The sequence below is a fragment of the Phytophthora sojae genome (assembly GCF_000149755.1).
Source record: "Phytophthora sojae unplaced genomic scaffold PHYSOscaffold_5, whole genome shotgun sequence".
NCBI classification, from domain to species: Eukaryota; Oomycota; class Peronosporomycetes; order Peronosporales; family Peronosporaceae; genus Phytophthora; species Phytophthora sojae.
In genome coordinates this window covers 635,548-648,369 of record NW_009258119.1, presented here as the reverse complement: position 1 = coordinate 648,369, position 12,822 = coordinate 635,548, and the positions used below count along the sequence as shown (strand labels likewise).

At 52.4% G+C, this 12,822-nt stretch overlaps 5 protein-coding genes across 5 annotated transcripts; 3 read left to right on the top strand and 2 right to left on the bottom strand.

The window, feature by feature from the left end:
* Positions 1-1,402: 1,402 nt before the first annotated feature.
* PHYSODRAFT_332959 (hypothetical protein) lies at positions 1,403-1,943 on the bottom strand (the record flags this gene model as incomplete). The annotated part of the gene is made up of 3 exons (XM_009530055.1): positions 1,403-1,605; positions 1,637-1,778; positions 1,815-1,943. 3 exons carry the CDS (start codon positions 1,941-1,943, stop codon positions 1,403-1,405), a joined length of 474 nt encoding a protein of 157 aa, XP_009528350.1.
* A 2,360-nt stretch (positions 1,944-4,303) lies between these two features.
* Positions 4,304-5,077, top strand: PHYSODRAFT_315488 (hypothetical protein; the record flags this gene model as incomplete). Its single annotated transcript, XM_009530054.1, has 2 exons — positions 4,304-4,473; positions 4,543-5,077. 2 exons carry the CDS (start codon positions 4,304-4,306, stop codon positions 5,075-5,077), a joined length of 705 nt encoding a protein of 234 aa, XP_009528349.1.
* A 217-nt stretch (positions 5,078-5,294) lies between these two features.
* Positions 5,295-6,302, bottom strand: PHYSODRAFT_507300 (hypothetical protein; the record flags this gene model as incomplete). Its single annotated transcript, XM_009530053.1, has 2 exons — positions 5,295-5,545; positions 5,570-6,302. Coding segments are annotated over 2 exons (984 nt in total), but the record flags the coding sequence as incomplete, so codon positions are not given.
* A 151-nt stretch (positions 6,303-6,453) lies between these two features.
* Positions 6,454-6,996, top strand: PHYSODRAFT_264078 (hypothetical protein; the record flags this gene model as incomplete). Its single annotated transcript, XM_009530052.1, has 1 exon — positions 6,454-6,996. The coding sequence occupies one exon, from the start codon at positions 6,454-6,456 to the stop codon at positions 6,994-6,996; it is 543 nt and encodes a 180-aa protein (XP_009528347.1).
* A 713-nt stretch (positions 6,997-7,709) lies between these two features.
* PHYSODRAFT_545878 (hypothetical protein) lies at positions 7,710-12,661 on the top strand (the record flags this gene model as incomplete). The annotated part of the gene is made up of 4 exons (XM_009530051.1): positions 7,710-8,151; positions 11,076-11,099; positions 12,147-12,436; positions 12,506-12,661. Coding segments are annotated over exons 1-4 (696 nt in total), but the record flags the coding sequence as incomplete, so codon positions are not given.
* Positions 12,662-12,822: the final 161 nt, after the last annotated feature.

Below are 12,822 nucleotides of genomic sequence, written 5' to 3'. Positions count from 1 at the left end.
TACCTGGGTTAAGTATGTGATCCTCAGCCCATTCCATCCGCGCTGCATTGTGGGCCGCAGTGAGGGGTAGCGTGCGGTCCATCTTGCTGTACACCAGATGGTCTACACGCTACAACAGCCGTAGAACCGTGCGCGCGGACGCCTTGAGGCCGAGCCCCGTCTTGAGCTCCGCTGCGAAGCGGTCGCCAGTCGCCGCCTTGCGCACTAGCAGCCGGATCTCCCTCTCGGTGAGTGTTGCACTAAGTACTAACTTATAATATAGAAGTTTGTATGGTATTGCATAAAACTGTGTCATTTTGTCAGAAAAAGGGTATGGTACTGATTTGTGTCGCTGGAACAAATATTGTCGTTTGTATGCCAGCCCTACTAAGGACTCGGAAATCGCAGTTGTTAACACATACCGTTTCTTCGTATAGCATCCACCAGCAACATATCTAAACAGCAACTCGTAACTCCATCTACAAGCCGAGATATCGGCAAAAGTGTGTGGCGAAGCGGCTCCGCGAAATTTGCAGATCGTGGGGGTCCTCTTGTACACGGCACCCGAACTGCTGACTAACGAAGGGGGTACTCCGATCTTCCGTGAAGTTGCTGACCCTCACCTTGTGTACCCGTCGGTGGGCTGGATCGCTCTTCGGGTGATCTCGAGAAGACGCGCTTGGGATTGAGTCTTGGACTGTCTGGCGGACAGCGGGAACTTGTGGCAGCAACGCGGATATGATTCACGCTGTGCCGGAGTAGTTGTGGCGGTTTCGATCTGGGGTTGTCTAGATCGACACTCGCCGGCCCGGTGTGATCTTGGCCTGGGGTTGCCTTGTGGTCGGTGTATGACCTTCCTTTCCTTTCCTTGCTTGCCGCTTCCTCTAGCGGTGGGTCGAAGTGAGGATTGACGGACGCAGGGCCAAGCTATCATGGCGTCCGAGGTTCCTTGATCTTGGGGTGTAAGTCGACTTGCGTAGCGTCGGGTCGGCCAAAGTATATCCCGTGCCCGGTATTGCCAAGGCGAAGACCACTTGTGAAGAAGCAGGTAAAATCAACTCTGTTTTAAACGTTAGCTTTGCCTAAGGCCTCTGTCCTACCGTTCTCCTGCTCTCATATGGTCCTAGCGCGTGCTATCTAGCTCCCTTGAACATTGGTGGTGGCGCTGGCTCTGTGTCTGGGTCCGCGTAATCCATGGGGCCGAGATCATCACTCTTCACCGAGATCGACGTCATCCCTGTCAATACCGATCAATGTCGATCTCTATCATATTTGACGGGGTCACTCTTCTGAGATCGATGGCATTCTAACGAGAGATCTCATTTGATCCAGATTGATGGGTCCGGCCACTTCGGCAGATTTCTCCCACCGCTTCATCACAGTCGTCCTCGGGCATTCGCGCGCTGCACTCGTTTCCTCCATCTTATGTCTTCATCTGCCGGCGCGCCAGCGTCAGGCGGGTCACAGCTAGATCGAGCACCGCCGTCTCCTCCTGGCCCTGGCCGCGCTTCACCAACCCGCCCAGAATCGTCTGCGCCACCCTCGCCCCCAGCAACACCGCCGCCCGGCCATCGGCGGGGCCGGAAACGGCCCGTCCTCGCTCGCCTTCGCCCAGATCATCCGAAGCTGGGTCACCGGATACTATGTCGTCGTTGACCGGTTTGGCTCTCCTCGCGGCTGCGGCAGATCCCCGCGTACGAGATTCCACCGACGTCGAAGTCTCCGATGCCGGCGATCCCGCTGACCGTCCGCCCCCATGCGTTGTGTGCGTGCAGATCGCCGTCGCTCCAACTGTCCGCCTGGATCGACCACACCTGGATCGCACGCTAATCTACAACTCGCTGCGGTCGATCCGAGCGTCGCTTCAACAAGTCGAGCAAGCTGTCGCACAGGGCGGCGCCGACGACCAGCTGCAGGATGAGCGCACAGAGCTTCAGCGTGCCCACACCGTCGTCATCCGCCATTCCGCGGGTAGGGAACAGCCAATCGCGCTGTTTCCGTCTAACGCAGGCTGGATTAGCTTATTCCGCCTTAACTCGGCCTAACCATCGCCGCTCCTAATTCGGCCACGAATGGGCGACCCGGAATTAACATGGGAATTAGCTAACTCGGGGCATAATTAAGGTGGATTAGGGATTAGAGTTAAGCCAGAATTATCACGGCAGAATAAGTATACAATATAATAAGTGCTGCAAATTACTCAACGATTGAGACATCCCCATGGCCGAGTGGCTGCTGATGAACCGAGCCGCACATTTTGTTGCGGTTGACAGGCATTTTGACGCGTTGAAATGGCTGGCGGAGAGGGGGCAGCTTTTGGAGATGGTGGGCTTCGTGGCATGTGCCGCGGGAAAGGGGCACCTTGACATTGTGCGCTGGCTCATTGAACAGTATCCGTCGATTATCACTCGCATGGGCGCTGATGGTAGAATTTTTCTGTGTCCATATTCTGACATGACATGGATTTGGATCTGGCCCTCCCCAATACAACAACCAAGATAGTCCCGGTGCAGCAAATCGTACATATGCGAACAGGATAGGCGACGTCGATTGCAGCGACGTAGCATGACAGTGTGAGCAGCGCTAACTGCTAGCTTGTTTGCTGCATGCACAAGGTTTGGACACCAAGCAAACCTCACAAGGTTGTATGAGTAGGTGGCAGGCAAGGTGAAGCCAATGGGCCCGTTACCTCATGTGTTTATCTGGACCCCGGTCAACATAAAGTCAGATTCAGCAGAAAAGTGGGTCATCCCTCCCACAATCTTCAGACCAAACGCCATGTCATGTCAGAATAAGACCATAAAAAAAAGCTTACCAGCGCTGATAGCCACTTTACGCTTGATGATGCTGAGGGCGGTCTGTGCGTCCATATTGCTGCTGTCAACGGGCACCTTCAGGTTGCCAAATATCTCCGTGCACGACAGCAAGAGGCTCTCAGGAACGTGCAACCGATCGTTTATCAAGAACAGCGCACCCAAGTTGTTGAAGTTTCGAGGGTCATTTCTTCGTGGGATAAATTTGCCAACGTGTCGTGGAAGACGATGGCAAGGATAGGAAGAGAGACGAAGAGATCAAGCGAACACCACCACAATGCCCGAAAGCCGCGATGAACCGTCCAGCGGGTAATGGTCACTTAAACGTCGTGCTGGCTTCACCATAACCGGACGGAGGGGTGCTCTACCGATGCGATCGATGAGGCTGCCAGGAATGGTCATCTGAAGGTAGTCCAATGGCTGTATCAGAATCGAACGGAGGGGTGCAGAACCAAGGCGATGGGTATGCTGCTGAAAACGGACACCTTCATGTGGTGAAGTGGCTGCACGCTAACACAAGTGTTGGCTGTACAACGGACGCTATGGGTTATGCATCGGTCTGAGGGCTGCACCGTTGTGGCCATGGACGACGCTGCTCGAAGTGGTGCTCTGGAGGTCGTCAAATGGCTGCATTACAACCGAAGCGAGGGGTGCACGGCAGAAGCAATGGGCGATGCAGCATACAAAGGTCAGTATCGAGTCGTGAAATGGCTTCACACTCACCGCACCGAGGGTTGTTCCGATAAAACGATTAGCTACGCTGCGCACGAAAGTCAATTTGAGGTGCTGCTCTTCTTGCACACGCAACGAGCTCAAGAGCTGACGGCTGAAGGTGCAGCAGAATCCTTGGAGCATGCGTGCATGGATCCGTGAACGCTATCCACAGTTCTAGGCTGCAGCTGGTCACTGGACATGGCTTCATAATGATTTCCTAGGGATTTAACTGGGCGTCCCTTCATGAATGTACGGAAACCTGTGATTTCGGCGAATTTAACTCTTCAATGAGAGGAACATCGCCGTTGAGACCGGCATGGATAGAAAGCCCTGCATCTAGCTTGGGTAATGCCGCTGTATGAAGCGCTAAATGTGTGTAGATCTCGAGCGATTTATCCTCAAAGTTGGCGTTGCCTGGCGCCTCTGTGATGTTTCTTACCGTTATTTATGCAGAATATAAAAAGCTATATGTATTTGTGTGACCTTTCCGGTTGGGATGAAAGATTGCGAATTACTAGCGATAAGATGACTGACAAATAGTAAAGGGGGCTACGCTCCATGTCCTCGTTGCCGAACGGGACAAGAAAAGGAGAAGCCACTTTGGCATTACTCCTTTGATGGACATATTAGTAGATGTGCAAAGTTTCAGCATTCCTAGACTCGCCAGGAAAAACCGAATTTATTCTTTTCCCGAGACCCCGTACATTGTTGAAGGGACGTCCAGTTAAAATCAACCTCCCTCCTGTCCGCTCACTATTCTCGTCTCTCTGGGCTCCTCAAAGATCGCACAACACACCATGGGTCTTGCTGCCTCCTCCGAGCGCCGCCCGGTCTTCTACTTCATCGGGGACTCCATCACGGAGCAGGCCAGCGACCCGAGCAAGTCTGGCTTCGTCACCCTCCTTCAGCAGCACTATGTGCGGTCTGTCGACACGATCAACCGCGGTCTCTCAGGCTACAACACTAAGCAAGTGTCTCTTCACCACTACAGCCTGCTGTAATCAAACCTACACTAAGAGTGTCATTATTGCCGCAGGTGGGTGCTGCAACATGGCATGCCGATCTTCTCCAAGGAGCTCCAGTTCCAGTACTCAGCCTCGTTCGTCACGGTGTTCCTCGGAGCCAACGATGCGATCGTGGACGGCCCTGACAAAGTTGTCCATGTGCCACTGGAAGACTACCGAGCCAATCTCCAGAAGATCCTGCACATTGTTCGACCGGTGCTGGCTCCACACGGCCAGATCCTGCTGATCACCCCGCCGTGCATCATCGACTCGGAGCGTCACGGGGATCGCACCAATGCTGCGGCTGAAAAGTACGCTCGCGCGTGTGTTGAGCTCGGGGAGGCCGAGAATGTGCATGTGCTGGACTTGCACACTTACTTCAACACGACGTTCCCCGATGTAAACGTTCGTCGGACGTACTTCGTGGACGGACTGCACTTCTCAGCTAAAGGCCACAAGGAGGTGGGGAAGTTGCTGGCCATCGCTATCAATGGGATGTTTGACAAAGAAGATCTTGATCGCTTCAACAAGTGGCAGCTTCCGGACTGGCACGATTTCATTCACTAAGACGTTTCTAGACAGAACTCGTGTGAAAATAATGGGCTTATTCTCTGCAATTCGGTGAATGAGAAGTATGACAATGCAAGCATCCGATTTGTGCTTCATGGAAGTAAGGTAGCAGAGGAAAATAAAAGGTTTTCATTGCTCTGGCACTCACTCGCTATCCGTGTCAACTTGAATATCTGGATAGTTAGCAACGATCCAGTTGAAAACGTCAATAGATTCAGCATCTCGGGCCATCAACGCAGTATTCGCGGTGCATTTTGCAATGTCGTGCAGAAAGAGGAACACGTTGATCTGGTTGCCCCACGCCGCAGGCTGAATTCGCGTAGGCATTCGATCGATGAGCTTGAAGCCATCTCACTACTCTTAGATGGCCTCGTGCTGCTGCTAGCTCCATCGCCTTCTCAGTGCAGCCTTTCGATCGGTTATCATGCAGCCATTTAAAGACGTTCAGAAATCCACTCCACGCTGCTCAATCCATGGCCGCAGGTGTACATCCCTCGCGCCGATGGTCAAGTCTACCGCCTTGGGTTAACCACTTCAAGATGTCAAGACGCCCTCGAGCCGCCATTTCGTGTCCGATGTTATCGCCAGGAAAGGGCCGACGCCACTGTGCTCCATGGTCGATCAGCCACTCAGCCATGACGATGTCCTCCTTGAGCACTGCCTGCATCAACGCCTCTGCCTTGTTAAAGTCTTCATTGGGGAAATGTTGCTGTAGCCACCAGACGATGTCGTTGCGGCCCTCTGAGATCGCTTCCGCCATTGTGTTTTGGTCCCATTCCACATGGCGAACGCCGTACTTGTAGCTGTCAATGAGTTGCAAGACTTCAATTGAAATGGTGCTCATCGTTTCCAGAACCACTTTCCCATCGATAACAGCAATGTCTTCGAACTTATCCAGCAGCCACCGAACCAACTCCAGATTTTCCAGCTCAATCGCTTCAATGAACGAGAATTGAAGCTTGGTCTTGCAATAAAATCTGTCGGTGCGGATGTATCTGCGGAGAGTCCATGGCAGCTTTTCGGGAAGCTCCTTATTTTCGGTAGCGAAGATGTCGCTGGAGCTCCAGATTCGGTCCAGGAGCTTTAGGGAGTCGAATTCGCAGGCCCTATCGAATGGGAGCTCCACCGACGAGTCCAGGAAGAGCGAGACGGCGTCCACCGCGTGAGACCGAGAGAAGAACTTGGCCTTGGACCGGAAAACCAGCGTCACGGCCAGCAGCGGCTCCGGGTCGTCATTGAGGAGATTCGGTTTACCAGGTTATGTAACCGGTTACACTTATAACCAATGATTGAATAGAATCTCAATAATCGATTGATGTGCCCGACAATTGCTTCTACAATCATTGCTAAATTGTAATTCCCGATTACCAACAATGGACGAGGAGGCCAAGCTGGCGCCGTTGCTGGCCGTGCGGCTCCTGTTCCGCTCCAAGGGCCAGTTCGTGGACCTGCCGCACGTCACCGAGGCCGTCTCTCTCTTCCTGGACTCGTCGGTGGAGCTGCCCCTGCACAAGGCGTGCAAGCGCGACTCCATCCCGCTGCTCGACCGACTCTGGGCCAGCAGCCAAGTGTTCGTGAACAATATCGCGGCAGAAGACGACGCTGAAGATGAAACTTACGAACAAGGAAAAGGAAATTTCACGTTGAGAAAGTTTCTGCGTACCGACCGGCACTACAAGCAATTTCAGTTTACGAAGTCGCTGTTTGTGGCCATCGATGACAAAAATCTGGAAATGGTCAAGTGGCTGCTGGACAAATTTCAGGGTTGCGTCGTGCGGCAGGAGGTGGTGTCTGAGGCCTGTATCATCGGCTCGGTCGAGATGTTGCGGTTGTTCCACGACAACGACAACAGCTCACTGGACGAGAATGTTCGAGTTGAAGGCGTGGGGGTGCGGGTGGACTGGGGGCCCACTTGAAGAAAGCGGTCGCGGCAGGTCATAGTGATGTCGCCTGGTGGCTGGTCCAGCACCTGCCGAATGTACAGCACAATTTCGCCAGGGCCTTTCACTATGCCGTGTTCAATGGGGACGTGCTGGTTGCTGAGTGGTTGATATCTCAAGGCGCGGAGTGGCCAAATGACCCTCGAGGGCTCTGTGCTGGCCACCATCTTGCGGCAACCGGACGACTCGACGTTTTGAAATGGCTGGACGATAAGAAGCAGCTTGGTACGGCGCTAGGATATGTGGCGAATGCTGCGGAGGGTGGACATCTGGATGTTGTGAGGTGGCTGATCGAGCGCGATACTCGGAACAGCAGGGATGCGTCCAAGGGCCGAATGACGGAGCTGGGAGGTCAAGCCAGTCTCTCAATCCATGTTGCTGCCGCCAATGGGCACCTGCATGTGGCGAAATATTTGCGAGCACAAGCAAAGGCGCCATCAAGCCTACAGTATGCGCTCCAGGCTCAGAAGCAGCGGTGTTTATTTCAGCATTTGAGACAGCAACTTGGTCGGTATAACCGATCGGCGTTAATTTCGTGGAAGACCATGGCGGAGGCGGCTGGAAAGGGATACCTTGACGTTGTGCAGTGGCTCTATTATGAGTTTGATCCTGATCCAGAAGTTGATCTTTTCGATTACGACCAAACCCAACCGCGGTACACTTTTTCCAACATCGTAGCGATGGATAGCGCTGCCCAGAACGGTCACCTAGACGTGGTCAAGTACCTGCATCAAGTCCAACTTGCAATGCAGGCAAGTTCCAAGAAGCGCAAGAGAGACCAAACCAAGCAGAAAAGTACCCCGGCTTGTACGAAGGATGCCATGGACGGCGCAGCTGAAAATGGACATTTGGAAGTTGTCCAGTGGCTTCATAGCAACCGCTCGGAGGGATGCACTTAGGCGGCTATGGATAGAACAGCGGCAAACGACCACCTCAATGTAGTGCAGTGGCTGGATGTCAACCGTGGAGAGGGATGCTCTACTTCAGCTATGGATGGTGCGGCTCGGAATGGACAGCGTGGTATGTTGAAGTGGCTTCACAAAAACTCCACTGTGGGCTGTACTGCGATGGCTATGAGTGATGCAGCGACAGCGGGTCATCTCGAAATCGTGAAGTGGCTGCATCAGCAACGTGCAGCAGATTATACGAATACGGCAATGTACGGCGCAGCAATGTTTGGTCATCTGGATATCGTCAAGTGGTTTCATAGAAATCGTCCGGGTGCCTGCAAGGGCGAGATGAACAAGGCAGCTGAAGGAGGCAAGCTAAAGCTGCTGAAGTGGCTGTATTCGAACTGTTCCAAGCACAAAGTCACTTTTGGCGTTGACGAGGCGGTTAGATGCAACTACTTCGAGGTGGTTTTGTTTCTGCATTCGCAATGCGGGGTCGAGTGCTCCGAAGAAGCTGCGAGAGCGACGATTGATGACAGAGAGGAAGTAGACATTCGCGCTTGGCTCCTCGAGCGATATCCTGGATTCGAGGATGTAGTAGAGGATGAAGAAGCGTTCAACTAACTCAGCGACGACTCTTGTCAACGAGATCCAATACTAAGTACATTTTAGCATAGAAAGCTTGGCGTTTTTATTAGTATTTTCTTTTGGTTTTTGATGCAGTAGCCAATTTTCGAAGATATCACTCCAGCAAACCGACTTCAAGCGGGATACAGCTAATGCAGCTAGCTACTTACACGAAAATGACCAATGACACATTCCAAGCAATATAACTATGCCAATAACTTAAAAATCGGAGTGTCTGCACGTTCTTTAGGTGGGCCGAAGATGAGTGCTGCTGCATGTACGAACAGTCAAATTACCAACAGGTGTGCAAACACCAACCATGTCAAGTTCGAGCAATACAGTGGCGTGACTAAACAGCGCAGCTTGTTTAGTCACAGTCCGAGCAGATGACCGGCAAGAGAAAAAAAAAGCGCTGTAGCAAAACAACTGGTATTTGGACAAAGGTATTTGCTACAGTATCGACTCAACGTTTGTGTTGCCAACCACTGTTAAGGTCGTGGTGAGCTGTAACTCAGTGCACCTCACCTCATCAAAAAGGTCGCACAGCTATGATTGCTAGGTACGGAAATATTACGTCACGGACCCGGTGTTCCGCAAGCACAACTTGGCACTGTCAGGCAGCCACTATCTCATTCCAGTCTCCATTCCACAACTTCTGGCGTACCTCCAAAGCTCCCACTGGAAATGTACTTGCACGTTCTCAGCCCTCCTAACGCTCTATCGCTGAGTGACGAGCTCATCTGCGACGTCAAGCAGCGTACTGGACGAGCTCGGGTCAACTCAACGGCTAAAGTCACCAGTGCAAGGCGGGGCGAAACCAACGTCGACGTTCCAGCGACTGCAGCTGCTGTTCCCCCCGCAACAGCGCGAGTTGCCCATAGCGCTTCATCGTCGACTCGTAGCCGCAGGTCATGCCTCCCGTCCGACCTGAAGACAGCAAGGAACATCATCTCTACTATCAAGGCGGCCAACCACCAGATTGACGTCGAGATGCAACACGCCATCGTCGCCGAAGCGCTGAAGAAGAAGATCCGTCACCGAGAACGCTGCCGTGTGAACCAGGCTCGCTACAGGAAGAAGCAACTCGAGGTCGAAGCTTCCGTCCAAAATGCCATTGCCAAGCTGCGGCATGAGATCCAAGGTCTGCAATCAAGGTGCAACGATCCCTCCCGGGTGCCAACGTCGCCGACCCCATGGGGCGTTGCAGGCAGCTACTTTCGTCATTTCAACTACGTCTTAGCGCGGCCTGGAAGTCGACACGAAGTCGCGTTCGAGTTCTTGCGCCAGGTCATGGCTCATGACGTGGTCGATGGCTCTGTATCTGGAGTGGACGCAGAGATTGAAAACTGGAGGCGCTTTGCCCTTTACTTTGGCAATACTCAGGTGGAGCTCCGAGGTATGAAGATGCCGGCTCAGCACACATTGGTCGCTGGCACGACAACGACAGTGACTATCACTTGGGATACTCTACAGTTCGCGTTCCCACACCTCAACTCGGACGGGAAGGGCGGGACTCAAGGAGGTGCTTGGTCACCAATCGCTAGACGAATCCTCGGCCAACGCCTTGTCGTGCACGGGTCGGCGCTCTTCGGCTGGGACGATACGAGCGACAAAATGGTGAGATTCCAGATGCAGATGGATCTGTTGACCCCGATGCTGAATCTGCTGGGCAGTTTGGAGGTTGTGTCGCTCGTCTTCAGCAGGGCTCTCATTACTCCAGATTTCAGGTTCATTTGATGAAAGAATGCTAGCTCAAATTCCCTTTTATTACAAAAAAATCTATACATTTACGCATGAAGCTGGTAGAACCGTACATATCTCTATTGCCGCCGTCCCTCCGTGCGAGCTATGTGATGTATTTACGTGACCTGCACTAGGGCTCGTGCTGCAGCGCTACTCAACGGTCTCTCTGCGTCGGATTGTGTGCGCTTCACTTCCACAGACTGGAGGGATGATCCAGTACGGATATCGAAGAAGATGTATGGTACGATGACTTGGAGATGGTAACTCGCGGTGCCGTAATACGGAAATGGTAGTCCAGACAGACATTCATGAACGGGTTCTTCCTCGCTATCCCGAATATCGATCTGCGATAGAAGCAGAATATGGGGACCACGAAGAGTGCGAAGTCTTACGGAATATTGTCGATGAGGTAGGTACCTCTACGCCGCAACAGCAAGATCTCTGCATTTACGCTAGGATACCGTAAAATAAATGGTTTTCATCACCATTTGCAGATATCCGTCGTATACCGTGACTTTCAGTACTCATCGTTGCAGTTTGCTGCCAACATTCGTATTGCAATGCATTCACTTCACGAGCTCCAAGTGTCCATTGGTTGCAGCGCGATAGTCTTCGGACCGGTGTTCATGGATCCATTGGACAACATCTAGGGGTCCGCTTAACACTAAAGGTTAAGTGCATTCTAAGGTGAAGCTAATACAAAAACTGAGTCAGGATTCTACCGTTTCTGCGAACTCGCTAGCGTCGAAGACTACGCTATAGGATACCGACATTAAATCTATCCCATCGTCGAAGTAAGACTTCACAACAGGGAACCGGGTATTGGTAGCACAAAACCACAGCTTGCCTACAAATTTGTGTGTTTTGGCTAAAAATCCTGAGTTCTGGTCTTTTAACACTCCTTCTCGCTAACTAACAAAGCCGACGCGAGCTAGGGTTTCCGTTGAAAAGAGAACCCTCCCATTAACTTGAATTTACCCTTCTTGAGATGCTGAAATTCTTCAAGGAACATGAAATTCCTGGAAAGATGGGCGACGGTCGAGACGAAATTGAGGCGAATGAGGGCAACGTGGTTCGCTGGGGACGGCATGGCATGGAGGCGGCGGCGGAAAACAAATCATTTCCATATTTGTTGGTGGTTACACAAGCATGGGCGGGCCCCGCGCTACTTGAATGGATTTATGAGCTCCGCAGCACGAGATGGGAACTTGCTGATGCTCGAGTGGATTAAAGCAACTTGCGTGAGATCAATGTTGGTGTTCGCGGATTTACTGATGTCTTGTCGCCTGAAAGCAATAGGAGGAGGGCAACCTGTAGTGATGGAGTGGCTGTTGGAAAATGGCTATGCGGCAGCAATGGACCGATCTAGCGCCATTTTAGCAGCGCTCAAAGCAAGTCGAGTTGATGCTCTGGACTGGTTAACCGAACGGAAGTTGGTGGAAGCTGGCAGCGTGATGGAGATAGCAGCACGGGAGGGGTATCTTGACGTCGCAAAAGACTTTTACACTTGCTACTGGCATAAAATTTGTGCGGATTCTGGATTCCCGACGACATCCTTATCGATATTTAACGTTCATGGGCCGCGCCTCTTCCCGCTGTGGATCACTACGGATACCATGATTGCAGCTGTGCATGGCGATCGACTGGACGTGGTGCAATGGCTCTTTGAGACGTTCCAGTACGCGGTGGACCTGTTTGTGGCGGAGGAGTTTTACGCTAGGCATATAATCGATGTCGCATCAGCAAGCGGCAAACTGGAGATTGCGAAGTACTTGCACGAGGTTGCCACTCTGTTCAATCGGAGCACGAGGGGAAAGCGGAAACGCAGCAAGACAATGTGTGGGAACGGTCCGACGTGCTCACCAGCAGCAATGGATAAAGCTGCTGCGAAGAACCGTTTAGATATGGTGCAGTGGCTTCATACCGTTCGGAAGGAAGGCTGTACTACGAGGGCAATGGATGACGCTGCAGCGTATGGCTTCCTAGAGGTGGTGCTGTGGCTGCATGCGCACCGATCAGAAGGCTGCACAGCAAGTGCAATTGATGGAGCAGCAGCAAACGGACATTTGGAGGTGTTGAAATGGCTAGATACGCATCGGTCAGAAGGCTGCACAACTACAGCGATTGATCGAGCAGCAGCAAACGGGCACTTAGAGGTGGTGCAATGGCTCTATACTCATCGAGCGGAAGGGTGCACGACCGCAGCGATGGACGGCGCTGCTCAGGACGGACACTTGAAAGTTTTGATTTGGCTACACGAGAACACTAGCGCTCACTGTACGACTGAGGCTATGGATATGGCTGCCATGATGGGTCATTTAGATGTTGTGCAGTGGCTACATCACAGCCGGAGCGAAGGATGCACTGTCAAGGCGGTAGACCAAGCCGTCCGTTTCGACCATGGGTGGCTTCTCACAAATCGACTTGAAGGCTGTTCGTCCAGTGCAATAAGCTCCGCAGCCTGTAAAGGTTGGAAACCGTTCGATGGTTCCATGAGCACCTCAGTGAAGAATTCACAAGTGATACGATGGATCGTGCCGCT